Source organism: Notolabrus celidotus, chromosome 18 (assembly GCF_009762535.1).
Source record: "Notolabrus celidotus isolate fNotCel1 chromosome 18, fNotCel1.pri, whole genome shotgun sequence".
Taxonomy (NCBI): domain Eukaryota; kingdom Metazoa; phylum Chordata; class Actinopteri; order Labriformes; family Labridae; genus Notolabrus; species Notolabrus celidotus.
This window is the reverse complement of record NC_048289.1, coordinates 934,353-946,498: the sequence shown is the minus strand read 5'-3', so window position 1 is coordinate 946,498 and position 12,146 is coordinate 934,353. Positions and strand designations below refer to the sequence as shown.

Below are 12,146 nucleotides of genomic sequence, written 5' to 3'. Positions count from 1 at the left end.
AAGAAAGCTGTTTGATCTCTGAGAGCGACTGAGACGAGAGGAAAGGTGGAGGATGCTCTCAAGTCTGCAGAGACAGTTTGACTCACCTGTGGTGGAGGACTTAATGTGACAGAGTCCTATGTGATGGTTACTGCTCGTTATAAACAAGAGGGAAACGCTCCTCTGTGTTATAAAGGAGAGGGAAACACTCCTCTGTGTTATAAAGGAGAGGGAAACGCTCCTCTGTGTTATAAAGGAGAGGGAAACACTCCTCTGTGTTATAAAGGAGAGGGAAACGCTCCTCTGTGTTATAAAGGAGAGGGAAACACTCCTCTGTGTTATAAAGGAGAGGGAAACACTCCTCTGTGTTATAAACAAGAGGGAAACACTCCTCTGTGTTATAAAGGAGAGGGAAACACTCCTCTGTGTTATAAACAAGAGGGAAACACTCCTCTGTGTTATAAAGGAGAGGGAAACACTCCTCTGTGTTATAAAGGAGAGGGAAACACTCCTCTGTGTTATAAAGGACAGGGAAACACTCCTCAGTGTTATAAAGGAGAGGGAAACACTCCTCTGTGTTATAAAGGAGAGGGAAACACTCCTCTGTGTTATAAAGGAGAGGGAAACGCTCCTCTGTGTTATAAAGGAGAGGGAAACACTCCTCTGTGTTATAAAGGAGAGGGAAACACTCCTCTGTGTTATAAACTAGAGGGAAACACTCCTCTGTGTTATAAAGGAGAGGGAAACACTCCTCTGTGTTATAAAGGAGAGGGAAACACTCCTCTGTGTTATAAACAAGAGGGAAACACTCCTCTGTGTTATAAACAAGAGGGAAACACTCCTCTGTGTTATAAAGGAGAGGGAAACGCTCCTCTGTGTTATAAAGGAGAGGGAAACGCTCCTCTGTGTTTAAAGGAGAGGGAAACGCTCCTCTGTGTTATAAAGGAGAGGGAAACACTCCTCAGTGTTATAAAGGAGAGGGAAACACTCCTCTGTGTTATAAAGGAGAGGGAAACGCTCCTCTGTGTTATAAAGGAGAGGGAAACACTCCTCTGTGTTATAAAGGAGAGGGAAACACTCCTCTGTGTTATAAAGGAGAGGGAAACACTCCTCTGTGTTATAAAGGAGAGGGAAACACTCCTCCGTTTTATAAAGGAGCACCATGTACGAGACTCACAGTGGATCTCACATGGTGTCAGTTTGACTGAAGACTACAGAGGAACTGAGGAACTGAATATGACCACCTGTTACAGGTACAGTCACACAGGTTGCTATTAAACCATTTAAAGCTTGTGAACAGTTAACAGACACCAGCTGGTTGAGTTTGTTCATTAAAATGTATTTCATTTATAAATGTGACATTTTTAATAAATGTGTCATTTTTACACCAACATGTTTTAAAGCTTAATTTAATTTACAAACTAAAAACATGAACATCTTTCATCTCAGTGAATAAGAGTGCAGTGAGTAAATTCATGATCCTGCTCTTTACCTTTTAATGAGTAGTTTTTATTCTTTAGTTAATTAAATATAGTGATATATCATAACATCATTCTTTTGCAATATATTGATTATCACTGTATCGTGATATTATCGTTATCGTGGGCTCAGTATCGCATAATGTGAGTCACCCAGAGATTTCCACCCCTAGTCTACCCTGGGAGTTGCATCTTGTAGAGTTACTGAAACTGCTTCTTTGCAGCTTGTTGGTTTTGAAGTTTGCTGTGAAAAGTTGGAGTTACAGGAATATCAGGAAGTATCTGATGGCATATTTAGTACATGGATGTGTGTTTACTTGGAGATGTGAATGCTGATGGTATTTGACCTATGAGGAGGAAGAATATAAAGGTGCATTTGGACCAAGAGTTCCGGGGTCTTTTAGCCCTCAGAGCTACTTTCCCCTGAACTAAAAGGTTCCTGTGCCCCCATTGTTGTCTGCTTTTCAACCGTGGGCTGAAGTCCCGGGTAGATTGTGTAAATCAGGCCAGTGACGTATGGAGAAAAAAAAAATGTAATGCACTACACCACCAGACCAGTAGAGGGCAGTAAAACAAAGAGGAATGCCATTCATCACAGATGACACCATAGAAGCAGACGGAAAGGCAGGTATCATTATGAGCAACACAACAGTTAGCCTGTTAGCATGAAGAGACTCAGCTGGTCTGTTTTAGATGGTGCTATATTTCATCACAGATGGATTCACTGAATCAACACGTGAGAGGAGATAAGCGCGAGTAGCAAAGACGTTTCAACACGCCTTTAAAATCCTTTAGAACTCAAAAAGCCGTGGCAGAGATCGACCGGTGTTTTGGTTTAAACAGCGACCCTGTTAACTGGAGACTCTCAGCCGGATGCATCCCTCATAAACGTCTTTAAACGATCATTAAATATCTGATGAGGATATTTTGAAATCTTAATAAAAACTAAACTAGTTTGCATTCCCAGGAACTCCCTCTGTGTTTCAACAGCTGTGTAAACTCCACAAACACTGACACGTTCAGCTGAAGGTCTCCAGTTTACAGGGTCACTTTTAAAACCGGAACACCGGGAGAGACACATTCACGGTGGGCTGAGAGAAGACTACTGTTACAAGCTGCTAAATCAAGAGAATCACAGCTTCTTCTTTTGAAAAGTACACACACATACAAAAAAGATAGAACAAATAAAAACTGATGAAAGAAAGAGAAATCAAGTGAATCACAGATGTGTGTGATGTTATTGTGGATGGCGGGCGGAATAAAAACACTGAGGTTAATCTACCAATCAGACACGTTCAGAATTGCAGGCCCTGCCCCCCTAAAGTCCCAGGACCTTTGAAAAGTACTACCCCCCTAGCAGGGGCTTTTAAGAGGGACTACATTTATTGCCTGGTTCCTCCGGTTGAAACACACGTAGTTCCGGGGTAAAGTCTCTGCGGTCGAAAAACGCCTTAAGACCCTGCAGAAGAAGTCTGGAGACCACTGCTCTGAGGTGAATTGAAAGAGATATGTCTTCAGAGGAAGTGATGTGCCTGAAGCTCAGTGCTGGAGTCACCTGTTTGTCTCTCAGCTCGTCTCCTGCAGCAGCTCGGTCAGTGACCCGAAGCTTCAAGATAAGAATCTGTAGGTTTCCCATGAGAGTGGTCTGAAGACTCTGTCCTCTGGATGTTTATGATGAAGCGCTGAAGAGGTAATAAGTAGAGTGAGTGTCAAACAAACAGTGCTGTTTTTAAAGAAGTCAACTTCTTTTCAAACTCTGGACCACTTGAGTCCTTCACGCCTTGATTTTATCATAGATACAGAAAACACATTAAACAGCTCACAGCCGGTGTTTCAGTGTAAAGTGTGACCCTGTTAACTGTAAGATGAATGCACCTCTGAGTTTATATGATTTTATAATAAAACATAAAGTAGGATGCATTCTTGAGGATCTTTTCATATTTGAACAGCTGTTGTAATCACGACAATCACTGACACATTGGGCTGAAAGTCCCCAGTTAGCATGGTCACTCTTAACACCTAAACACCGGTTGCTTTCAAACAGTCGTGATCCTGCCGGAAGACCGTTGGAGAGTATCAGCTCTGACAACCGGCCACATCACAACCAGACATTTTGGTTCTGCCAACAGTTTGCTAACAGTCTGTAGAAAAAAAAATAGACCTGCTGCACACTGACATGACTTTACTTAGACTCTTTTGTGAGCAAACAACGCATTTCACCAGTTTCTACCTCGGGTCCGCCTGAGGAAGAACCAGCGAGCCTCTCTGATCCAGCAGGTTGGAGTCCCTGGATCTGAAAGGTTTCTATTCTAGTCAATGTGTTAACTTCCAACGCTGCCATAGCCAGACTCCAGACAGACCACCAGAGTGCACTCTTCCTGATTTCCGGGGACTTCAACCATGTATTTATTTTGTACAGAGCTTATTTTGTCTTCTGTACAAACTTTTATTACTATTATTTCTATTTGTATTTATATCTTATGAATTACTTTCTTCTATTAATATTATTGGATATTCTTACTTATTGTGTCGTGGAGCAACTGTAATGACTGAATTTCCCCCGGGATAAATAAAGTATTTCTGATTCTGATTCTGATTAGTCAATGTGTTAACTTCCACTGGATCCACTCCGTTGCGTTCCGGCTGCGTCTCTGATCCGGCAGGTCGGAGTCCTCCGGATCAGATACACAAGACTTCTATTTTTGCCGGATGCCGGAGCACGACGCATCAATCTCAACAGAGCAGATGGAGCGGGACAGGAAGTGAGGTTTCACCAAAACAAAATGAAAACATCCGGTTAATTTTCAGAATAAAACACTCTGTGTTATCACCAGATCGTATTTCACTTAACTACAACAACAAACCAAAGTCATGATGAGCGGAGCCAGGCCTGGAGTCAACAGGTCAGAGGTTTTCAGAGGACCAGAAAGACAACATGGATGAGGAGAGGAGGAGGAGAATCCTTGATTCAGAGGTCCTGCCCCATGCTGCGTTCTGAAAACGCACTACTTGCTTTCTAGTTGATCAACACCGGTGGGTGTTGACCGACGAGATTAGTGGACCAGTCCTGGGGAAAGTTAGTGAACCGGTCCTGGGGAAAGTTAGTGAACCGGTCCTGGGGAAAGTTAGTGGACCGGTCCTGAGGAAAGTTAGTGAACCGGTCCTGAGGAAAGTTAGTGAACCGGTCCTGGGGAAAGTTAGTGGACCGGTCCTGGGGAAAGTTAGTGAACCGGTCCTGGGGAAAGTTAGTGAACCGGTCCTGGGGAAAGTTAGTGAACCGGTCCTGGGGAAAGTTAGTGAACTGGTCCTGAGGGAAAGTTAGTGAACCGGTCCTGAAGGAGAGTTAGAGACCCGGTCCTGAGGGAAAGTTAGTGAACTGGTCATGGGGAAAGTTAGTGAACTGGTCCTGGGGAAAGTTAGTGAACTGGTCCTGGGGAAAGTTAGTGAAGTGGTCCTGGGGAAAGTTAGTGAACTGGTCCTGGGGAAGGTTAGTGGACCGGTCCTAGGGAAGGTTAGTGAACCGGACCTGGGGAAAGTTAGTGAACCGGTCCTGGGGAAAGTTAGTGAACTGGTCCTGGGGAAAGTTAGTGAACCGGTCCTGGGGAAAGTTAGTGAACCGAGAATAAAACACTCTGTGTTATCACCAGATCGTATTTCACTTAACTACAACAACAAACCAAAGTCATGATGAGCGGAGCCAGGCCTGGAGTCAACAGGTCAGAGGTTTTCAGAGGACCAGAAAGACAACATGGATGAGGAGAGGAGGAGGAGAATCCTTGATTCAGTGATTACTGCAGGAAAACCTCGGTCACATGACTCCAGCTGTCTGGAGGTCCTGCTCCGTGCTGCGTTCTGAAAACGCAACCAGTGGGTGTTGACGGAGCTGGACCGCAGCAGATCGGAGGTGGACTGGACACAGATCTGGTGGCAGTCTGATGTAAGCAAAGTCATTTTAATGTGCCGTGGTCTATTTCTTGTTTTCTGTAGCCGACCAGCACCTGATAGCATAAGTTGGCTGAGCCCTGTATATCGTATGTTTTTACTCAGTGTTTAAAGCTCACTAGCTCGTCTGAATGAATGGAGGTAAACACTGCCTCCTTTGAACACCCACCTTTATGATGACGCAGACTGTAGAGGCGTCTCTGTGCTGGAGACATCTGTGGGCTTCTATCACAGAGAGAGGTTCTTCATCACATGCAATAAATTCAGCAATAAATGTTTTGCACATTGCAGGTGCTCCTCACGGTGATGCCATGTTGTCTTGTCAGCTTGCTTGGATATATTATCGTGCATCTCTTGTATTTATTATTCACACCCAAACTCAAAGGATTGAAGCGATTTTTCATCAAGCTTCTCTGAAAAAATCTCTCTGGAGGAGGCTTTATCACCTTTACATTGCCTTCCTTATTTAAAAGTCTAAACGGACTCTGTGTGTTTGTCATTGCTGACTGGACTGATGAGCTCTGCACATCAAATCTGACTCTGGATGTCTGGAGCAGAGCAGAGGGCCACAAACCCAGCAGCTGCTGTGTTCGACAGGCATGAAGCAGGGATAAATCTACCTGAAATAAAATGCTGAGCAGTCCCTCCTGGATTTCGCAGGATTTTTTGTGTGATTGTTGCGGCACAAAAACCTGATTTTGTGACAGCTTTTTTTCTCAGGTGAAGTAAATATGCAAAATGATTGGCAGTTGTTTTAGTGTTGTTGGCTGCCTTACTAAAAACTGCTTGAGATTTAAACTGTTTGAACAAACTCTACTTTATTTAGTGCACAGGTAACACCACAGAGAGTCTCCATCTTAATCCTCCAGACTTTGTGAAACACTGCACTGGCATAGAGTGGAACAATTAAAAACAATATTATTTCACTTCAAACTGAGTAGTAAACCAAACTTTTTCAGAATGAATTGCATTAAATTCAAACTGGGCAAATCACTTTCCTAAAACAAACAAAAGATTGTTGTGTTGATGTTTTATGTGCTATTTTCAAATGTTTGTTCAGTGTTTGTATTTATATTTCCCCCTTCTTTGTAAACACTGTTGTACTAGAAAAAAATACATTGCAAATAAATACAACTACATCTTATTAAAGGTGACATATCACGCTTTTTTCATCAATATATATTGGTCTAAGAGGTCCCCAAAACATGTCTTTAAAGTTTATGCTCAAAAAAACACTTTGAAATCAGATTTTGGTCTGCCTGAAAAACCTTCTTCTTCAGTCCTCCTCAGAACACTCTGTTTTCTCTCTGACCACGCCCCCTCAGGAAGTGGGGGTGGCCTCAGCTCTCAGGCACGTTGATCTAATGTTTACATGTTGGCTGAATATACACGGCTGCTCACAGATCATGTTACTTCAACCCTCTGAATCTGATCCAGAATCTGATCCTGACGGAGAGGCGCCTGCAGCAGGACCTTTCTGAACCATTGGTCACAGATTTAGTGTTTCTTGTTGTTTTATTTATCAGTATGTTGACGTGTGTCTTGGTACACAGCTACGAACATGTAGCTATGTGGCTATGCTAACTAGCGCTAGCACTTATCCATGATAAATAAAAATCATCCACTAGATCTTCAAATCTGCAGACGTGGGGAGTAAAACCGACCTTTGTGTTTATTAAGACAGCCTACAACTAGCATGCCTCCCTCCTAAGCTCCTTGTTAGCACACGTGTGTGCAGGGAATGAAAAACAGAGGAGGGGTTGAGTTGTATTTTATACAGTCTATGGGCTGAACAAGCTCCGAGCTCTGACTCCGTTACAGACCGGATATTGTTGTGACGTATGAAAAACACTGAAGTCTGAAACGGCTGGTTTCACACACATTTACAGAAAGGTGGAGAAATCAGAACAGGGGCAGAATGGATTTTTTTCATTCTCGGGGGGGGGTTTGTAGACATGCCAGGGAAACATATTTCAGGTAGAGAACCATTAAAAAGTCCATTTTGCATGATATGTCACCTTTAATACTAAAAGGGTATTTGAGTATCTATAGATAACAACGTTGTCATCGTCACTTGTCTTCTCACCTGTTCTCTGGGAAAAGTGCCTTCAAGTGAGGACTTACGTTTATGTTCCACCACGATATAGCACGCTGTGCAAAACAGTTAACCCCAGCTTAAACATCTGGAAACTGACTTGCACGAACTTCAGCAGAAATATGAGTTGGTAAATGTGCTTTGTTTGCGCCGGACATGTCTTCATCTTGTCAACCACTAACAAGGAAGTGAAATTAATGAGGAAACATACAGGGGCTGAGGTTAAGGTGATTGGTCAAATTTGCAGGAAAGTTGCAGTGATTGTATAAAATTGCAAGGCCGCACAGAAATCGCGCTGATTGGTTGAATAGTTGAGATCGTGATATTGCAACTTCCTGGAGGGACTGGCTGACACTACTGAGGAGCAGAAAAACAGGGACTCACACCTCCTTCATCCTACAATCCTGTCTGCATACCTGAGGCTGGCTTGGATCGTTCCCAGCTTTAAAAACCCACAATCAGCGAGCAGAGCCGGCTGTCGTTATCTCTGAACACATCTGTGGGCAGAGATTCAGAGGGCTGAAACCAGGCAACTCCTCACACAAACACACATGGACACTGGACCTGAATGAAAGAGCTGTTCTGAACATTTACATCCTCCATGGTTCACCTGAAAGCATCTGCCTCTTCCTCCTCTCGTCCTGTCAAACACAATCAGAAGAGAAAACTGTGACTTTAACTGCAGCCCGTTTGAAGACTTTAAACGTCCGCTGATAACATTTTTATCTCTTGTTAAATTAAATTAAAGTAGATCTCCTCTTCCTCAGCGAGGAGCAGGGAGAAAGCCTCCATTCATAATTCATACAGAGATATTCGAGGTTCCTTTATTCCTGTGTGATTCATTAGCACAGTAACCGGCTGCCCCGGGGTGATGGATGTAATTACAGCTCAGCTCACAGTCACAGGTGTTTAATCCGCTGGTATTCAGTCGCTCCACGCTCACAGACCTGAGATCAGCCGCCTCTCTGTGGATCATATTTCCTCTCTGACTCTGAAGGTTAATCGGATGGGTGCAAGGTCACTGCTCCACCTTCCTCACTCTTCCTCTTCGTCCTTGCTCGTCTGTATTCTTTCACCATCCCCCCCTCCATCTCTCTCTCCTCTCCATCACTCCCCCTCCCCCTGTCCTCCTCCACACTACATGAATATTTCCTCCTCTCCTCAGGAGTGCTGTGGCTGTGCATCGTGGCAGAGTGCCTGTACATCCTCCTGCTGGCCACCGGGGGCGTCCTCATGTCCATCGAGGTGTGTCACTTTGGGAACGTCATCGATGGCCTCAAGCTCAACGCCTTCGCCGCCATATTCACCGTGCTGTCAGGTGAGTGAGAGTACCTGTGGTCTCCAGCTGAATGATCTGTGTTCACTCTGTTAGTGACTGCAGGAAAGAAGCCTCCACTTTAAACCTGAGTCCAACTTAAACTGACCCCCCTTTGGGTGAGGAACTTTAATGAAGCTGCAGGTGTTTGGTAGTTTTCGTGTTCATTAGAGGATGATCCTGTTTATTCTGGAAAAAGAGGCTAAACTATGGGCTACACGGGCTACACAGCTCGGTTTATGGACTAGAGCGTTGAAGCATCGAGCTTGGTGTTTTGGCCGCTGCCATCTTGATTTTTAAACGTCAGAGAAGATGTTTGGATGAGAAGGCAGAGTTAGAGAGAAGTGAGCTAGTTAGTTGGTGTAATTCCACAGAATGAGATTATATCTGTGGTGGTAGTCAGGCTCCCCACACCTCCAGTCTTGAGTCCTCAGTGTTAGAATGTGAGTGGAGTAGGGATGGGTACTGAATTTGGTACTTTTATAGGTACCGACCAAATTCCATCGGTACTACCGAGTACCGATTCACGTAAAATCAAACGGTACCATGTTTCGGTACCTGAACGTATCCCTGTGACTGTGAGGGAGTGGAAGAGGAGGCGAGTTTCCATACTTTCGCCCTGTAATAAAGTCAGAGACTGATCAGGTGGACGTCTCTGCTCTCTGCTCTCTGCATCTGCACGGGAGCGCACCATACGGAGCCTGCAGCTGAAGGGCGCGCGCGCTCAGCGCTCAGCAGAACTGCAGGAGGATTAGGTTTATTTTCTACAGTCTATGGTTGAGACTGACTCTCTCGCCCCGCCTACCTGCCCTGTTTATAACCGTTCCTGTATGCGTGAATACCCAACAAATAAGTTGTGTGTCCTGTTATTATAAAGAGACGGAGAACTAACTTTTTCCCGTCTGCAGGCGTTCACGTGTGTTCATTGATAAACTCCAGAAAGAGCAATTAGACGCCACGAGCACGTGTCAGCTAATATATCTAATCACCTATATAATCCTGTTTCTGTTCATTTCATGTTAAATTAAATAAATATGTTAAATTAAGGCTGCACGGTGGTGCAGTGGGTAGCGCTGTTGCCTCACAGCTAGAAGGTTCCTGGTTCGAATCCCTGGCCGGGCGGGTGCCTTTCTGTGTGGAGTTAGCATGTTCTCCCTGTGCATGCGTGGGTTCTCTCTGGGTTCTCCGGCTTCCTCCCACGATCCAAAAACATGCTCAGGTTGATTGATCACTCTAAATTGCCCTTAGGTGTGAGTGTGTGTGTGAATGGTTGTCTGTCTCTCTGTGTTAGCCCTGTGATAGGTTGGCGACCTGTCCAGGGTGTACCCTGCCTTCCGCCCGAAGCCAGCTGGGATAGGCTCCAGCCCCCCGTGACCCCAAACGGGATAAGCGGTCAAGATAATGGATGGATGGATGGATGTTAAATTAAACAAATTTGAGATTTTTTTTTTTTAATTAACATTTATTACCACATAAACACACAAAAGTACAGAAAATTGGTACCGTTGAGTACCGGTACCGATTCCCAGGTACCGACCGTATCGGTTCAAATGTGAAAGGTACCCATCCCTAGAGTGGAGTCAGATTCACCTGGACACATTACACCAGCACATTCGTCTGATCCTGTTGGTGTGTCTCCAGATTTTAATCTTTAATCTTATCCATAATCTTACAGCGCTGTGCGTCGAGTGTAAATGTGCATTACTCTTCTTTTAACCGGGGACGTAGTTGTCATTTTGCAGAAGTGGGTGTGTGGGGGGGGGGGGGGGGGGGGGGGGGGGTCACTTTAGAGGCTCACTTTAAACACTCCAGGTAGGCTATTGTTAGCATCGCTAATCTTTTTCTGGTAAAAACTTTTTGACTTTTCACAGCTTGACACAGTTTCTACATTACTTACCATCGATATAATGAAAATAATAATATTTTTTTTTAAATAAAGAAAAAATAAATAAATACAATAAAAGAAACATTTATATATACATTAAATATATATATATATATATAAACATGGTAAAAATAAAATCATGTAAAACTGATTATGAACAAGATTTAGTGAACACACATGCTGGTGAACACGGGCCTCAATCCAAACTGAATAAATCATCATGATCATAAACATCATTCATAAATCAATCAATCAATCAATCTTTATTTGTATAGCGCCAAATCACAACAGACGTTATCTCAAGACGCTTTTACAAACAGAGCCGGTCTAGACCACTCTATGTCAAATTATGAACAGAGACCCAACACCAAGACAGGATAAGACTCAGTCTGACCCCACCTTAATCCACCATGAGCATTGCACCTCACAGTATTTAGCTAGTTACAGCGGAGAGGACAAACTTCCTTTAACAGGCAGAAACCTCGAGCAGAACCAGACTCATGTTGGACACACATCTGCCTCGACCGAGTTGGGTCTGGAAAGACAGATAGAGGGGAGTAAGAGAGAGAAGTGATAGTGATGACAAGTAGTAGAAGCTGTTGCCGCTGGAGTCCAGCACGTCCGTATCAGCTGGAGTCCAGATGGTCCGCAGCAGGAGGACGTCTACGGCAGCTCAGAGGAATCTACGAGACAAGGGAGCTCAGGGACTCCAGAAAGGTCTATGGTTAGTAACTTTAATGGGACAGGCAGAGTTAAAGTAAGTGATGAAGGGGTTGGGGGGAAGGGGCTGAGCTAGGATCCCAGTGTGTCAGTGTGCCAGTTCCTCCGGCATAAATGAATAAGTCTGAGTCCTCCTCTCAACCCGAGTCCAAATGCTGTCAGTGCTTGAGTCTGAGTCAAGTCAAAAGCCTTAAAATAAGGATTCCAGTGTGAGTCCTGGATTCTAGTACTAGAACAAAGGTGGAAGCTGACCGGGTGTTTATTCATTGGATTAGAGAAGCTCAGAGGGCGAGGGAACGAGGGCTGTGACCAGGCTGTACACATGAGGCTCTATGAGGACTGCCTCCAGTGGACACTGGAGGAACAGCAGGTTTTTAACCATCAGAGCTGTCTTCGTAGAGGTTGCGGCTCGGTTGGTGTCAGACCCAGGATCTCTGTGTGGATCAATGAGGCAGTGAAACGCGTGTGAAGGGGTTTATTTAAGAGGCTATTTTTTAACAGTTAGCAGCATGTTGGTGGTAAAAGCTATAAAAGAAACAGTAATTTATAGCTCTTTTTGTTATTACAGCATGTATTGATCTGCACATTAACCTGCAGACCAAGGAGCCGTCCCTGTGTGCACCAAGCAAATTAGCAGTAAGGCTCTGTCAATAGAGCTCACAGCCTCAGAGAGCACTGAGACCATGTCAGGGTCTTCACTGCAAGATAATACACTGAAGTGTGTTAGGCAAA

The 12,146-nt window shown here is 44.3% G+C and overlaps 1 protein-coding gene across 1 annotated transcript in view; it reads left to right on the top strand.

The window, feature by feature from the left end:
- LOC117830258 (germ cell-specific gene 1-like protein) overlaps positions 1–12,146 on the top strand; it is a 65,543-nt gene that overhangs the window by 18,486 nt on the left and 34,911 nt on the right. The window contains exon 3 of the mRNA XM_034708297.1: positions 8,660–8,812. Coding sequence (XP_034564188.1) covers positions 8,660–8,812 — 153 coding nt within the window. The remainder of the gene's footprint in view (positions 1–8,659; positions 8,813–12,146) is intronic.